Source organism: Cydia strobilella, chromosome 1, assembly GCF_947568885.1.
Source record: "Cydia strobilella chromosome 1, ilCydStro3.1, whole genome shotgun sequence".
Taxonomy (NCBI): domain Eukaryota; kingdom Metazoa; phylum Arthropoda; class Insecta; order Lepidoptera; family Tortricidae; genus Cydia; species Cydia strobilella.
In genome coordinates this window covers 9,547,635-9,566,267 of record NC_086041.1, presented here as the reverse complement: position 1 = coordinate 9,566,267, position 18,633 = coordinate 9,547,635, and the positions used below count along the sequence as shown (strand labels likewise).

Here is an 18,633-nt window from a genome sequence, read left to right as displayed (position 1 = left end):
TGGAGGCATTATAAGTCACTCGCCTAATACGTTTATTTATTTGTAGTGTATCTTTAATTACAGTGTTTAAGGCTTTTAAGTATGAGCGTCGATGCGTGGGAGCGGGGCGGAGGCTCAACGGGTCGGATTGATCGCTTTGCCCACTGATTAATATAGCACTACTTTTTATATCGGCTTTTGTTGACCCCTTATTACCTGTGCCAAGTAAAGATGCGTTTGCTGCAGCAGGTACGTAATCGATGATGAGTGATGACGCTGAATTGTTAACAACTTAAGATACAGCTTGCAGGCTTATACTCCTAGTTCCAAGCTTGCAGGCTTACCTTCGATTTAAAAAAAAAGATGATTTAAACAGCGTAAATAAAAGTGCAGAACTTCTGAGTACATTTACTAGTATTAAAATTACCGCACTATTCTGGATTTCTAAGTGAAATATTAAATGAGATTTTTTTACTTTTACAATTATTATGACATTACCACAAAAAATATGTTTTACGGACTGTTTAAATACTCGAACACTTGTATGTTGGAATCTCTGTTGAATAGTCTTTTCGTATTTGGCAAGATTTAAGCAGTGTCCAGGTGGGACAATTTTTCGCATAATCTTATTAAATTGTCAATTAAATAATGTAGTGTGGACATTGACTCCGATCCCATTTGATTCGATTGTAAGATTGTAACCGATCAAATCAGAAGATGCGGATGTAACAAAGCCAATTTTCGACGATAGTATGCTCGTTTGCGGTTGGGGGCATTTCTTTTATTTCAATCGCACGACTGTCATCATAAATCTAAAATAGGTGATAAAATTTTGTACGTGTAGACGCTAGATGATAATGACTGATGAGTTGGCAGAAGAAAGAAAAGCAACAGAGTACTAATTTGTATTAAATGAATCAACTAACAGCAAGTATTGTGTCTTTTTTGTAAATCATGCATACCTATGTAATACGATACGAACAACTGTCTTTTAATCAAGCTGAATTTATTTTAATGATACACTTTTGGAACCTATTATATTTTACCAGCCAATCTGAATCAGTAAAACCTTATAATAATGAAGTACAAACTACTATTATTTAACCTGCCATTTTGATGAGGGAGTAAATAAAAAAAACATTTTAGACCAAAACCGCATCAGAAAATGCTTCTATAAATTAAAATAATCCCAATTTCCCACACTCTTTAATAAATACATTCATGCAGTCAGTGGTCTCATTTGCTTTTACTAGGAAAAATCATTAATTGGTACATTCATGCACAGTTCATTGATGCAGCGCTGCACGTGTATGGGCCCCCGGACCTACCCCACGAGTGCGCAAGGATCGATGCGCGCCGCGCAGCCACGCATGCGTCACGTGAGGAATGGCGGATGGATAAGTGCTTACTGATGTAGTGCATAATTGTTTTCCATCGTATTTTCTCGGAAACGTTCGTATTTGTCATGCTAGTTCAGCCAATGTCAGTAGTTTTTGTACCGAGGCTGACTGAAATAGCAAGACAGTTGGTAAGTTTCCGTGAAAATATGATGGAAAATAATTATATACTACATCTGTACCAACTTGGGAAGAGAATGTTATAGTTTAATACCTATAGGACACAAAGGGTCTGGCCGCAATCCTATAATGAAACTGCCCCTGGGCCCCCTGGCTGAAGTGTATACCTTTCTTAGGTGCGTTTATTTATCTTGTTATAAGATATAATTTTACCAAATTCCAAGCCTAGAATCCCCTTGGTTTGGCTAAAGAAATAATTTAAAAAAAACTGTTCTTATTTTTTTATAGCTAAACTAGTAGTTAGATTTCTTTAAAGATGGCAAATGCACCTAATAGTAATTCATTTTCAAAAAAGGTACACTTCATTCAGGGGCAGTTTCACTATAGGATTGGGGCCAGTCCCTTTTACTTTAAAGAATTACCATTTTTTTGTATGCCATAGAACATGATGGTTATGATAATATTGTGCACGAGGATCTAGTGGAATGAACCTTGGAATGAAATTAAAAGCCCAAAATAGATTTAATGAAGATAAACAACATGAAACAACACGGAAGGAACATGTCTAGTCATTTTAGTAACAATTGAAGTTACCGAGTTCTTAAAGTTGGAAACGATGTAACGATGTACTTAATACTTATTTTAACTATAAAACTCCCGTGAGACTCAAACATATGTGCCATTTTCAACCAAAAGGGTACTTATTGTCGCTTGTCAGTAAGGCGCTATTTCCATATTGCTTCAATTAGAAATCAACCTTATCAACAAGCGACAATGTGGTACCTTTTGGTTGAAAACGTCACATATTAAAATTATTTTAAAACGGCTCATTTACGTATTATTAATACCTAATACCTATGTTCTTATCGAAAATAAGTTCCTTTAAAGTAAACAATAAGCTGTGTTAACATTATACAGAGGTAATAGAAAATGTAAGAAATAGTTCATTTAGAGATTTTTAGATTAAAATCATTTTCTGATTAAAATCTTATTTTATAAACTTAAATAGATGTCATACGCTAAAGAAAAAGTGACTAACAAGGAAACCCTGGAAACCAAGGAAACCAAGGAAACCCAAGAAAACCCTTCCTAACCTAACCTAACCTAACCCAACTGTCCGGCTTCGATTTAATTTATTTTTATATATGTTATAGAGTAGTCTAAAACACAAGCATGTATTTTTTTTAGCTGCCCAAACTCAACCTATTACTGGGAGAAATTGGCCTCCAAAGTACTGAAAAGTGACAAAACCCTGTAAACTTTTGTAAAGTTTTTTGTTCAAGCAAATTTCCAGTTAATTGCTTATTTGATTATATGTTAGAGAACATGAAAAAATAATAGACATATATTTTGTTATTTTGGCTCAAACTCATATTTTACAAAAAAAAAACACTTCAATGTTTCATACTTGTCATCGCTTCACTTACCTCCCTTTTATTCACAACCGTGTTCACGTCGCCCGCCCCGCCCGGTGCTGCCCACACGCTGCTGCGCGCCTTCAGCTCCGCGTTCACCACGATACCGCCTAACAGGCTATTCAAATGTACACTTTTAGGATCTTTGATGTTTTAAAATATGCTAGGTCATGGTGTCCAAACCGGTTAACAACCATGACAACATTCTTCACTAGCGTGAGGTTTTCAGTTTTCATGATAAAAAAAACGAATCAAATAACCAAAGTGAAGTTCGAGTGAAACGATGAGAAGTATGAAACTTTTTTTTGTAAAATATGAGTGAGCCAAAATAACAAAACACGTGTCCATTATTTTTGCACAACAACATATATTCAAACCAGTAATTAACTATCAATTTGCTTGAACAAAACTCTCTACAGAAGTTAGAGAGGGTTTTGTCACTTTTGAGTACTTTGGAGGCCAATTTCTCCCAGTAGGTTGAGTTTGGGCAGCTAAAAAAATATGTGTGCTATTTTAGACTACTCCATAACATATATAAAAATAAATCAAATCGGAGCCGGACAGTTGGGTACCGCTCCTTGTAAGCCCTCCAGTGGCGGAGGCCGGATTTGAACATGACATGTTTTTCCGCGTAGGTATTCAAACGGTGAGAGGTATTGCAAACACTCATGGGATTTTTCATCATGCATTACATGCATCAATGATTAATGGTATCGCAAAATTACAACTGATGTTACTCATGCCTGCCTCTAATAGCTTCTTTACCGATTTATTTCTCTAACTAGTCGTACCCTGTGCACTAACTGGCAGCAGGCAATTATATAATTATTCTTTGTTTACAATTTTTATTGATAAGTCGAAATATGGAAAACTCGTGAAACAGTTGTGTTCGCGAGTTCACTGCGGCCGGCTTCAGTCGTGCTTTGCGGCAACAGCGCGCGCCTGAAAGCCTCCGTTGAAAGCTCCCCACCTCCCGCCTATACTTGCATACAAAAATCATCGGTTTCGGCTCCACTAATAAATTCTTAAAGAAGATTAAAAACATGTAAGTAAAATCTCAGAAAGGCAAAATGCATGAAAAAACTAGCGGTGACACTGAAAAAAATAATTTATGAAAATCCACATGTTGAATATTTTAATAAAGAACTGTTGCTTTATTTTTTCAAGTGCCAAAAACTGTCATACCATACACAAATATTGGTATAGCTAAACTATATAGGTACCTCCAAATTTGATTTAATTTATTAAATAATTTAAGGGTAATAATAATTTTGGACGTTAGCCGTGTAAGCTGAAGACGAGGGTTCGTTTCCCGCCTCAGCCACTGCACCGGTGGACTTGGTCACTTTTTCTTTAGTGTGTGATATCTATTTCAGTTTTTAATTTAAATATAGTAGTGTGACTACTTAAAAAAAACACAAATCAAAATATTTCATAAAATAATTTGATTTATTCCCGTTGGATAGTTTTGTGGTTTCTAGAATGTATGTTTCATTTTAATTTCCATTGGCAACTTTCCAATGTATATGGTCTTGAATGAAAGCTGTTACACCCTTTGCCAAAAACATTGTGTAAAACTACATAAATATAGATAGGTGTACCTGTTGCTATTGTAAGAGATTTTCTATGCCTTTTGGTAAACAGATTAACGAATAAAATAAATAAATATATTTTATTAAATCAGCATCAAGTTTTTTTATGCTATTGTACAATATCTGTTCAGTGTGCTTAATAAAATAAAATTGCATCAACTTGAGATTTTTACTATTGTTATCTTGGTTTTGATTATTTAATTAAGTAGAATTGTAAGTAAATATTTAAATTTAATGAAATAGGAGAATTATTTAATATCATTTGACAGTTAGTACTTTAATAACTAATTTAACTGTTTAAAGGTTAGTAACAATCTTTTTTTAAATCTAAAATCCGTTTTATTTCATAAAAAGTTGTCAACATATTTTACATATTTTAATCATAATAATAAACTTCGAATTGATAATTTAAAATTGCCCATTACTGTTTTGACATTTACTTATCTTGCCAACGAATTGACTGTATGACGTGCAATTTTGTAATGACGTGACGTGGCATATTGATTAGCATGACTGTCCTTAACCTATCATTAAGTTTACCACAACCTGCTGACTGGAAAATCTATTGAATACCTGGACGATCGATGAACTTTGTCATAATGCTTATGCAGATGTAATGTACCTATTGAAAAATCCGATGATACCTATTTACGATGGTACGGAGTGAAACATGTTAAGCGTTTTTGACTTAAAATACATGAGTGACCCGTTATTAATATATTTGATATGTTTGATACCTATTTAGTTAATTTACATGCATAAAAGTACATCGATTTGTTACTAAATAAATTTACTGCTACGAACTAAAATATTTAATAAAGTAATATGATTCGTTCTCTAAGTTATAAACTTACTGCTAATATATATTTAATTCTTCAGACTTGTGACTGTAATCATATGTTCAGACATGTCGATAACCTTGACCGTACGCGTTGAAAGCTGTCTGCGTTTGAACTTATTGTATTGACTTTTGTCGCCATTGTTTGACGACGTTTATATTTTGTTTCTTATTGACTGATAAGTCGTGTTTGCCAGACTATAAGAAATTGTATATAATGATATATTTAGAAATTAATCGTTAATATTTACAATACATTTGACATAAAAGCTGTTTATTTATGAATCGGCCATTACGAATACATTTCTATTAAGAAATATATTTTCCTAGTAATTTTTCGTATCTTTAAATAGCTGTTTATGGATTACTTAATACCAGTTAAAAAACCCGGACAAGCGCGAGTCAGATTCGCCATTCGCCCGCTGAGCGGAACCCTACTTCTTAGTGTTTGTTGTTATAGCGGCAACAGAAATACATTATTTCAACTGTTTAGCTATCAGGGTTCATGAGATACAGCTTGGTGACAGACAGACCGACAGACGGACAGAGGAGACTTAGTAATAGGGTCCCGTTGTTACCCTTTGGGTACGGAACCCTAAAAAGAAAAGTGTCAAATTGACGTTTAACTATCTAGGTATAGTAAAACCTAGTAAGTGATCAAAACCTACGTTGCATACAAATTCCAGGGCTGCTCCAGAAGGACCCCCTGGCATGCCGCCGACGGAGCCGCAGACGGGCCCTGACGGGGAAATCATTGGCGGGCCGCGGAACATGCAGCAGGTGGCCGCGCAACGTAGGCTTCAGCAGACGCAGGCGCAAGTTGACGAGGTACCTACACCTACACATAGTGACATAGCATAAGAGTGCGCTAGATTCGCTCATTTCTAAACTTAATGTTAACTACTTAATCCCTGCAACCGATTATTAGTGACCAATTGTCTAATCACAACTAAATTGCAAAAACTTGCTATATCTCTATCAAGAGTCGTTTAAGACAGCGCTAATAGTGATGTAATACATACTTGTACTTTTAATCAATTCATTGTCAGATCTCAAAATCAACAGTTTCTGTCCTCCGTCCTGTATATCTTGCAAAACAACAATATATTGCGTTGTTACGTAAAAAAATCTCTAACATTATACATTTTACTTTATATTCTAGGTGGTGGACATTATGAAAACCAACGTCGATAAAGTCCTGGAAAGAGACGCGAAGTTATCAGAACTAGATGACAGAGCCGGTAACTACATAAATACATAACAAAACTTCCGTGAGACATAGACATATTAAATATATTAATAACGGGTCACTCACGTGCCGAGTCACATGTCGAGCGTTTTCGACTTAAAACACGTGAGTGACCCGTTATTAATATATTTAATACATAAATACATATTTATGCAAAAGCTTTCCCTTCAGTAGTTATGCAGTTACGAGACATTACAATAAAATCTCGAATCATCAAATCAAATCTCAAATATTCAAATTTTAAAATAATTAATTAATTACAAAGTTTGCTATAATTTGTTTATTGAAAATTATTTTTAATTAATCTGCAGCTAACATTCATTCAGTGATACAAATATGTAATGATTTCCTATATAGATGCACTCCAGTACGGTGCGTCGCAGTTTGAACAACAGGCTAAGAGCTTAAAGAACAAATTCTGGCTTCAAAACCTAAAGGTAATATTGAGGTTTTTTTAAATAGATAAGTAACTATAAGTCGACAGCAAAATTAATAAACAACATTAAGTTTGTACATGTCGAATGTCACCACTACATTTTGAGAAGTCAAAAAGTAATTCAATAGCCGACGTTCTTACACAGCACCATTCTACAAAAAATAAATTTAACAGTACCGCCCTTATGGTGGGATTCCACCAATGTGCGTCACTGTGCGGCACAAGCATTTTTGAATTAAATATGCTCGTGCCGCACAGTGCCGCATACTGGTGGAATCCCGCCTTTACATTTTCAAATATTTACATTATATTACATTTGATTACAGATGATGATAATAATGGGAGTGATTGGAATCGTCATAATAGGCCTGCTGTTTGGTAAGTCATGATATACCTAGTAAAAATAACATCCTCAATGTTGTCGAGTGACCAAAGCTTAGTTAACATAAAGGTAGTTTTATTAAGCAGGAAGAGTTGAAACAATACTTCCAGTAAAATTTTAATTGGTTGCTATGTTTCATATGTCAGTTTCAACTCTATTACCTAGACTCGCTATAACTATATGTTATGATTGGCTGTAATGTAAATATTATTTTATTGGGTATTTTGCAAATTTCTTTCCCAGCTGTGAGAATTTTTTTATTGTATTGAAATTCTCATGGCATCTCGATATACCCCTTTTTATATTTTTATACGAAATTATAGGTATATGATATATATTTTTTGGTTTGTTCGTTTTCTTAATTATTCCTTTTGTGTATTTTTGTATATTTTAATATGTATCTTTATGTGTTTATCTGTCGTGGCATCACCGAATGGGCACTACGGAAGACCGCTGGCTTTATAGCTAGCATTATGCTGAGTTGGGTCCATTTCGTGATGCACTTAATGATTTCTTCTTTTCTTGCTGTTGTCGTCTGTACAGGTTCGTACATGTGTTGTGATCGTCATGAATAAATATCTTTTATCTTATCTCTTTAAATTACAACAGTTACAACATTATCCGACACTTATACACACTTAAACACACTTATTTATTTATTATTTACACACATTTAAAGTGTTTTGTTATATGTTTGGCTTTTGTTCGACGAGTATAATCGGGCTTACAAATGCTTTAACGAAAACATTTAGGTAAATATAACATATCGATTCCTTTAAGGTTATCATAAGGTAATACACAAAATTGTAATTAACATGTTAATAAACTGAAATAAAAGCAAATTAAAGTATTTTCTGTAAATAATTTAATTTGTTCTATTGCTTCTAACAGTAACATGTTAATGTTTGCCCTGCTGCCTGTTTCTACATTGGTGACATGGTCGTAGCGTCTTACCCTTCTAGTGCTAAATTTAGTTGGAGTAAAACAACACTATCCGTGAGATAGAGGGTAGCTGCTTCGAGGCAATGTTTTGCTTATGGCTGTTTGCAGGTGATAACATTAAACAAATGTTTGGTTAGTTCGATACCGTGGCACCCCGACTATGACTGGCATCCCAGCGGGTATATCGGGCATAGCCAGCAATATCACTATGTCCGCTAATACTATTCATTGTGAGTAATGTTAGTCCTTCCGTCTTTGCCACTTTGACTTCCTTCCTTCTTGAACTTACAATGCTTGCGCATGAATGAAGCTTTAGTTACATGTTGCATGAAACTGGTAAACCCAAGGTGAGTAATATATTTTAAACACACATACAGATCAACATAATAACATAACCGTGTAACGTACCTAGGTACTTAATGCAACTTTTCTACAATTTCGGGTATTAATCGATCATAGTAGCACTCATTCGTAATTTACAACACAATTCAATTTTAATCTTTGTTAATATCTTTTTATACACTTTACGCTTTCCTATAACACCTTTTTAACATTGTTATTCCTAAATACTACGTATAACTAGGTAACATAAACAGTGGACCCTCTGGTAAGATATGAACTCCGTTTACGTTATTTTTATGCATAGGTAACTATAATTATTTTTGCTTATTTATTGATGTTCATTAACAAAATAACTAGGTAGGTACTGTAGGTGTAGGTAGTTACTTACCTACATAAAAGAGTCCCACAAGTTTTACTCAATACGCTTAAGTATACTTAATTCTAAGTACAGACATTACCCGTAAAGAGATGTTAGGAGAGCATATTTCGGGTGTATTTTAAATTAATCGCATCGTTCTTATTTATGTTTCAGGAAAATACATGTAAGTTATTTATTCATCGCATCTGTTGGGTTCTACTTAAACCGTGAAGCTGTCTTCAAACACATGCTACGTATCGTCAGAAGACAACCAAAACTCACTAATTACTAAAAAATAATTAAACAAAAATCAAGGTTATTCAGATAATAATACGGTTCACTATGGCTATGAATTTTTGGTGGTAATTAGTGAGTTTTTGTTGTCATCTGACGGTATAAACTAGGTACTTTATATTCTACTATTTATCTACTTAATAAATTAGGTAGCATCTTTACAATCTAGAATACCTAACAATGGAACAAAATTTGGGGTAAATAATAACCTTATGAAATTCGTATTACTTAGATACTTAAAAAATTCAATATCAAATATTTAAAGGGTTAACATGACGTTACCTAAAGCCAAACAACTTAAATGACTAAGGTACTTACTAACTTCGCTTAGGTACCCGTTGTAAGATTGTAATATTTCTTATTATTTTATTTGTAAAATTTAAATTTATTTGCGTGCCTTGTTCTAGGATACTATTTACAAGTCCTAAATAAGTGTAACATTTAAGTTATGATTTGAGACCTCGCTGTGACGCTGCTTTAATTTTGACTCTAAATCGACCTATGAATGCTCTAAAAGAATCAAAGAGATACTTATATTAGTAAGCGAGTCCTTCCAAACGTAGTGGAACGTTTATCAATATTAATATAGCATTATTATTACTATAACTCATGTATGAAAACAGGATTATATAAATAACCAATTTAACTTGTTAAACAATTTAAATGCAACAAAATACGAAATGTAAAATCGTGACACCAAAGTTAGCCGAAATAGAAATAAATGGAATTGAATTATTAAGTGATAGGTATATAGAATTAAGGTAAATCTTGTTTAATATTTAGTCTCATAATATAACAAGTACAATACCTATAAAATTGCATATCCGCTCTTTACTAATTCACCGATGTAGTCGGAATATGTAAGTAGCTGTGGGAAAGGGATGTGGACCTACCTGCCGCCAGATTATGGAGCCTCTTGAAGTCAATTATTTGCAATGTATATGTTACACATTATTAAGGCTGTATAATGATTTGCTACTAGCAAATGTCAATTAGAAATTTACTTTAAAATTCAGAAAAAAATCTTTACTTGAGGTAAATTCTTTAGCAATATCTAACTTAAAATTATTTGGATTAAAATGGACTGTATTTACAATTTTTGTGTAAATCGTAGGAGTAATTTTAAAGTTTGCTTTCATTTATTCTTGTGCCTTCAATTTTATACGAACTAGATATTTTCACCCTATGAGTTAGACGATCTTAGAATTCGATTGTCAGTTAGTTTTGCAATTATTGCAGTACTTAGCTGTTATTTGCTTTAGAATATTAAATTTAGATGAAAATTGTAAGTATAGATTAACAATATGGTGCCATTGACAATATTAGTTCTTTATCAATAACTGTGGAATGATGCGTGTATCTACTGTAATCTATAAAATGGGACATGTTATGGTATTCTACAACTTTTATCTTTTCGGTGTTGTGCATATCACATAATATTATATATATATTAATTGAGTCTAATACCTTTAAATGCACTTATGTTTAACGGATTATTATTATTAAAATAGTTTATCAACTTCGTTTAAATCTTTAAGAATACATATCTAGTGATATTTCTGTAATCTATAAAGCTAATGGAAATCACATTTCTTACAAGCAGAACGATCAGAGGTGCCCCAAAACAAAATATCGAACCTAAATTTGTAAATAATGAAATACATACTTAAAACTTTCGACCTTCATGTTGTTTTTAATAACTAAAATCATATCAATAAACAAATTCAATGTTTTATAGAGTTATACCTATTTATATTAAAAATTTTCTGATTCAACGAATAGAAATAAAATACTTACAATTTAAATTTATGATGTTGTGATTGTACATATTTAATCTTGGAATTATTTTTGGCCTGAAACACTAAACTTTTAAGGGTGAAAACTGTTCTTATTTTTTTAATATCTGTAAAGCGAGGGCGTCGTTTGACGACATTTTCATAGGTGTCTATTATATGTAATAGAATACAAGAAGTCAACAGTTTTAGGTTATACAATAATGTGATTAAAATGATTACATAATTAAAGAGTTGTTTTATTTCCTCCTAATTTCATCATGATTACCTTTTTTATTGAATTACGTTTGACTAAAGAAGCAAATCTTGAATCTTATCAAGATACCTAGCAGGTTAATGAAAAACGGACTCTAGAAAAAAATCTGACATCAAATATTTTGATGTGTGGTTTTGTTTACGAAAAAATTTTTAGGGTTTCCCTTGCACATAACTTAAAATAAAATGTTAGAAGTAGTAAATTAATTTTTCGTACAAAAAAGGAAATAAATGATAAGCAGAACAAGGCGAAAGAAAACAACTGCAGTTAGGACTGACAACTTTTCTAAATCCTACCTTTACAACTCCATCAAACTGCGTAAGCTTTAGGCTTGCAAAATATTAAGATGTATACATATTTAGATACACACACGCTCGAAAAACATTGCTCCATCAACAGTCTAGAAAAAATAGAAGTGCACAATAGGTACTTATTAGGCCGAGAGTCGTATGGTTCTGCTTAAATACTACTGCTGCGTAACTAAAAACTATACCGATACCTATTGTTAGGTACATAATACATGTACTTTGTTTCAGTTATCATTATATACTCAAATGTCCCACTAGTTAACTCATAGTAAGCATTCTCGCGATTTCTTTACACTACCTAAGCTATAGACATAGCTGAAGTGTTATTTAATATAAGCCACTAATTTGTCGATACAGCACATCACTAGTTGAAAAGTATCATCTCTATTATTTCGCTTTTGGCGGTCTTGCACATCAGTACATAAAAACAAGAGCACTACTCCGAAAACCGCATTTTGAAACTATTGTTGCCCCATCTCAGTCACTCGATATTACACTGCTGGTAGTGAAAGAGAGGGAGGTAGTGGAGTTAGTTTTTCAGTGTATGTGGTCAGGGCCGTTTCAGCGCTCTGCGTCATTTGGTGCCGTAGTGTCGCCAGCCAGTCTGCTCCCGCTTTTCCTAGTTAGTACCGGGCAGTTGCAGCTCTTGGATACCGCGGAAAATACGCAAAATGTGAGTAATTAAACCAGATTAACATGTCTTATCTAATCAAATTTCGAGTAATCAAAACTTTTTAATGTTGTTTGTTGTCTATCAATAAAGTTTATACGTGAATTTAAGAATTTCTCTTCAAATGTTTAATAGCTTATTACAAAATTGATAAACAGTACCTATTCAAGAGTCTATGAATTAATGGTTCTTATTGGGTTTAGCCTTAGAACATAATATTTCGTTGCAAACTTAAGTATGTCAAGTTAAACTGCAGTAGTTTTTGACGCATTGTGAAGTGAAGTTTTGGTCTGCGGATTTGAGCCTTATGGTTTTAAACACTGTCGTTATTTGTATAGTTGGATTAAACTAAAAATAGTTAATAAATATATAGTGTGTAATGAAAACTTTGTTCTAGTATGGTGACGTCAACTGGCAATTTGCCAATTTTTGTATTGATTAGCGAATATTACGGCACAGTACGCTCCAATGACATATTTTCTTTCGGTTTCTATCACTCAATTATGACTTCGAGATGAATAATTTTGGTCCTGGCAGGTACGTGAATAAGGGCTGACACCTGTCAGACCTATAATAGAAAAACTTACGCTTATTGACTTTTTATTCAAGGTTTGAAACTTCACAAGTATTTCTTCAACGATTTTCGAACGATGAGTATCGATTTAGATTTTTTGTTTTGTTTTTGAACTATCTTCTCCTATCAACTGTCGGGTTTACTAAGAAAATAACTATTGTAAATTAAAATTCAAGCCATTAAAATCTTCATTAGATGATATTAAAAAAGACTATACTATAAGGTCTTAATTCGTCGGGATCTTGTGGGGCTCTGTCGGGAAAATTCTTTTTCATTTCTCATGCTCTGAAAGTGGGTCATTGTTGTTCTTTGGAGTGTGCAGGAAGGTATACGTTTCTGCTCTAGTGCATTTTACTTTCACGTTACGTTTTTTTCTATTTTTTACGATAAGGAATTAAAATTTGAGATCAAGTAGATTTGTTGTACTATTTCCATTCTGATATTATTTAACCCCATTCCATAAATAACGATACGAGTACTTTTCCCTAAATTGTTTATTGAAAGTACAGTCAAGATATACCTATAGTATAAAAATTTAGTTCAGTTCAGTCATAGGCACACTACCTACATAGTGATTTAGGGTTTTATTCGTAATAATTCAAGCATTTTGCTCACAGAAAACAACATTTGATGGAGTGAAACTGCCGATGAAAATCATAAAACGGTCGCATGTTAACTGTTTTGTGAAGAATGATTTACTAAATTGATTTCGATTCGAAACTGACAGCAATTTTTTGTATTTAGTAACCCACTTTTAATAACAAGAGGATTTAGTTATTTATTTATTTAACCTTAATTGCGCGAAAGAAAAAAAAACCTTACAGCACAAAAGGCGGACTTAACGCCATAACGCATACCAGTCAACCTAAATGTACTACTAATCCAATAACTGGCCACAGGAATGGGATATTGGGAGTCCATGGATAATGGTGCTCAGCTTTATAACAGCCAAACGAATTATTTACTACTCGTATAGATAAACGTGTGTACATAAATTTAAAGTTGTTCAAACAACCGTTTGATAATAGAAAGTTTTCCAATAGTGAAGTGCGAAGTGCTTCTTATATTTATTACTAAGCACACACAACACACCGCCAAAAAGTGTTGGAATGGTAGGATTATGTAAATCCGTAGTTACTTTCAAAGTTATAAACACAAAAATGCCTTATCTAATAACAACAAATATTCAATACATACACATACCCCAGATCGACGAGAGCAACTGTGTACCCAAGTACTGAATTGACGTTTGAATAGTGCAAGGATGAATAAAATCAATGTAAGTCCATGTCGATAACGGTATGACGTACCACAGCACCGTATTATAATTTAAAAAAAATATTATGATTATACAATATATAAAGTATATGCACAATACAATTAATCTCAATGATCGTGAGATATTATTTTTTTCCTATTTATGGCTTTACTTCTCGCTAAGTTTAGCAAGGTGGATTCGTGAGAATGACTCCAACTAATTTCAGATGTCGGATAGTTTAGTTGCCATAAGAATAAATGAGAAATGTTAATATTTAATTCGAGGAGGAACCACATCAGTTATGATGATTCGGGAATGGTTAATGGTTATAAACACCCAAGTATACAAAATTGGTTGGTTTGGTTTTTAAGTGGCCAAATTAATATGAACCTATTGAATCACATAATATTGTATTACTGATTTATTTTAGGGGCAAGGAAAAGGATGCGGAAGCAGCGGCCGCCCCGCCACCGGGTCCGCCAGGGCCTCCGAAGCCGCGCGAACCGCAGTACGGGCCCGATGGCGAGCTGCTGGGCGGGCCCCACACTATGCAGCAGCAGGCAGCACAGCGGCGGCTGCAGCAGACACAAGCGCAAGTCGATGAGGTACGTCAGCCATTTGCAAACTTAACAACACGGTGCTGTGGTTGCACCAGGCCTGCTGTTAATATCGCAATCAGGCCCACTGGCGAGCTGCTAGACGGGCCCTGCACCATGCTGCAGCAGACTGCGAATCGGCGGCTCCAGCAGACATAAATATATATATATATATATATATATACATTGATATACCTACCATCAAGCATTGTCTAATAAAACAATAGCGTCATAGGTAAAGAACCTAACGTTAAATAAGTATGACGCTAAAGGGGTCCACTGACTATCAGTCCGCCGGACGATATCGGCCTGTCAGTTGTTCGGAGCTGTCAAATTTTTGTTCTAACTGACAGGCCGATATCGTCCGGCGGACTGATAGTCTGTGGGCCCCTTAATACACCGAGACGGGATCGATTAACGTAAGTCCACTTATATATTACCATAAGTAGGTTATTCCTAAAGTCTTGTTATCAGGTAGATATTTAACATACCTAATATGGCTTCAAAGGCATACACTACAGTTTGTTATAGGAAATAGAATATAACGCTAATTTATTTCTTGCATAGAAAATGTATGGCGCAGAAACACAATGTTACAATATATAAAGTTGCTTATGAAAACACCCAAATCACCATACATGTGCCTTTAAAAATTGAGGAGATCCCTCAATTCCTCAGGGATCCCGTCATCAGATCAGAACCAGATTAATATGGGACCAACTTGGAAGTAGCTCCTTTCGAACAAAAAAAGAATTACTCAAATCGGACCACGGGTCTCGGAATAATCGGTGAACATAAAAAAAAAAAAAAAAAAAAAAAAAAAAAAAAAAAAAAAAAAAAAACATAGCCACAACCGAATACAGAACCTCCTCCTTCTATGAAATTGAAGTCGGTTAAAAATGATAAATGTTGCCAGTTACTTACTACGATTTAAGACGTGAGGTTTATTTAAGAAGTTCAATTATAAGTCTTAGGACATGTTTTATCGACGATGTATTTTTACCTTAAAAAAAGTGGCATAAAATATATTTAACATTAGTAGATGTATTGCAAAATTATGATTTTTTTTCAATTTAATATTAAGTATCTTTTGTCTGAAGTTTCTATTTTCAACAATGATAGGTACAAGGGATTCGGTTTCTTCATTAATACATAATATCTCAATGTTATCCAAAATTAATCGAAACAAAATCTCGGGCAAGTTATTGTTGATTTATAAATGTTTAATGGTGTGTTCAACTTTTTTGTATGATATCTTTTCAGGTGGTAGATATAATGAAAACAAATATGGACAAAGTCTTGGAGAGGGATCATTTGATATCGGATCTCAGCGAAAGAGCTGGTAAAGTATTAATTAACTTTAAAATATTAAATTGAAGACAGTAACTATAAAATACAATTTTAAATTTATTTACAGAGGCTTTAGAGGACGGCGCTTCTGCATTCAAGAGCCAAGCGGCCAGTCTCAAGAACAAGTTCTGGCTAGAAAATCTCAAGGTATCATAAAAATAGTACCTAATTTATTTTATTGGCACACTAAATTCATAAATACACATTTCTGGGGCGTAAATGAGACTGTTTCCTGTTAAAATTTGCAATAAAATGCCTAATACACAAATATTAAATCATAAATTACCATGTTTGTTAAAGGGGTATTAATGGTTTTTTTAATTAAACGGGTGTATAAAAATAACAATATAATAATTTAATTGAAAAGTAAAAGAGTGTTACCTGTCATTCAAATAAATAAACTAGATATTGTAACGTATTTCAGATGATGATAATAATGGGAGTAATCGGACTCATAATAATAGGTATTCTGTATGGTGAGTCGCTACGAACAATTATTTCTCGTTTAAGTAATCCCATCTTTTTTTAAGCACAAGATTTTTCGTATCTTGGGTGAAAGTTTAGAAAATATTCACTTAGTCGTATGAGGTTCAAAATGGTTTCCGCAATTATATCTATTATACCTATCATCTAATCTTATATTTGCATTTTAGCCAAACAATTCGAGCATATAAATTTATATATTGACACACTACAACTTATACGTTGAGCTTGATACGTATATAATTACCATAATCGCTGCTTGAAGATTTTATTCTTATTTTTAAATGACACATATATTACATAATCATAATCTACACGTGTTTTTTTAAAGTATAATATACCTATTTGTAGTGTAGGTGATTGTATTGATTTAGCATATTTGGCAACTGTGATGTATTTAACAAACTTTAAAAAACACATGGATTCATTGCTAACTTGTTTATAGAGAAACCTTAGTGATTACAAGTAATTCAAAAGTTTTTTTAGTATTTACTTTTTTTTAGTTATAGGCGAAATCATCATCCTAAAAGATTTATATATACTGTAATACTGTGAAGAAAGTGTTTAAATCTTAATTACATCATGCTGGTATCAGTAGAATCACCCAGTAGTCTTTAGAAATAATATAGTGCAGATTATGGAGACAGTACACTTATGCAAAAATGTGGCAAAATAGGTATTTGTCTTTTACCAAGGGTCTTGATAAACCTTTTTTCCAAATGTTATTTAGGCATTCGTGGCATGTTACACAATTGGTGAAATTAATAGGAAACGACATTACCTTTCTACATAGTACCTTTTTAATGACCTTTATTAAGATTTCAAGGATGAAGTCACAACGATAAATCGTTACTGTACTAAAGTATGATATGTGTGATGAGAGTACTGACTCCAAAATAATTTGGCTAGTTCACTCAGACACATTGCCCAGATGCCATAAGTGGTGTGAGATTTATGTGTTCAAGTGAAATAAACCGCGGATGTGTGTGTAGTAGTAGTTAATATATTTTGTCTCAGTCCGGTACAGTGGAGGCGACACCCCGGCGGCGGTGCAGGCGGCACCAGCGCCAGCAGCGCCAGGCCCGGCTGCGCCAGTCGAGGGCACCCCACCTCCAGCACCCGCGGCTGGCAAATGTAAGCATTACTCGAAGTACACGAAATAAATACTCGAAGAAAAGATGCAAAGAATAGAAATTCACATGTACTCAGATTATTACATTTATGTCGTGCGCAAATATTACAATTGATAATTTGCAGAAATAAAACGAGGCCAAAATATGAAAACTCATGTTGTTTACAAAAAAAGTATAAAATAGACACTCATAAGTTAATTGTTTTATGGGCACTATTATTAGGCTGACCCTTCCCACTTGTTATGTCGCAGGTACTGACACTTTTGTTTATTCAGGTTAAAGGTTAAACATTATATCTCGGTCTTTATTCAGATGTAACCGAAAAAATATTTAGCATGAGATCTATTTAGGTATTTAAATATCATACTATACAAAAAGAAAGCGCCTAATAATTTTAAATGGATATCAAAACTTATGATACCTTTAGGCTATTTTATATATCTACTTTCAGAATGTTTCCTACTAGAAAGCTTCATGACATGAAACATTACCTACTCAATAAGGATTAGTTATTGATCGATTATGTTTCTTTTTTACAGAATCCTAACGGAGACCCGTGCTCAAGAACATGTAGCCAAAACGTGCTGTTAATTAAAATGAACAGGATACTGCGCCTAATTATTTAATTAAAAAATATGCAGTAAAAACGACCCCAAATTACATCATTTAATTTCAGTCAATTCTTAACTCGTGAACATAGTTTAATCTTGTCTTTTCTTAAAGATTACTCGTATTGACTTATTAAAAATATTCAAATTGGCTATCCAATACTAAGAAATGCCTTAAATTGGGTAGGTACATTAAATTACACAACAGAAATGAAGTTTAGTATGTCTTATTTTTCAAAATTATGAAATGGAGACCGTCC

General features: G+C 33.5%; 2 protein-coding genes across 3 annotated transcripts; both read left to right on the top strand.

The window, feature by feature from the left end:
- The first annotated feature begins 3,733 nt into the window (after positions 1-3,733).
- Positions 3,734-11,368, top strand: LOC134740776 (neuronal synaptobrevin-like). 2 transcript variants are annotated; one of them, XR_010127834.1, is made up of 7 exons: positions 3,735-3,956; positions 6,028-6,169; positions 6,504-6,582; positions 6,948-7,027; positions 7,353-7,404; positions 8,459-8,580; positions 9,225-11,368. XR_010127834.1 is itself a non-coding variant. In XM_063673388.1 (6 exons), coding segments are annotated over exons 1-6 (384 nt in total). In that variant the 5' UTR covers positions 3,734-3,954; the 3' UTR covers positions 8,488-8,581. The 2 variants fall into 2 exon arrangements, 1 of the variants encoding a protein (XP_063529458.1); XM_063673388.1 differs by lacking the exon at positions 9,225-11,368 and having other exon boundaries at positions 3,734-3,956; positions 8,459-8,581.
- Positions 11,369-12,885: 1,517 nt separating this feature from the next.
- LOC134747809 (vesicle-associated membrane protein 2-like) lies at positions 12,886-18,378 on the top strand. Its single transcript, XM_063682450.1, has 7 exons — positions 12,886-12,908; positions 14,634-14,808; positions 16,063-16,141; positions 16,217-16,296; positions 16,574-16,625; positions 17,650-17,766; positions 18,305-18,378. Coding segments are annotated over exons 1-7 (528 nt in total). The 3' UTR covers positions 18,307-18,378.
- Positions 18,379-18,633: the final 255 nt, after the last annotated feature.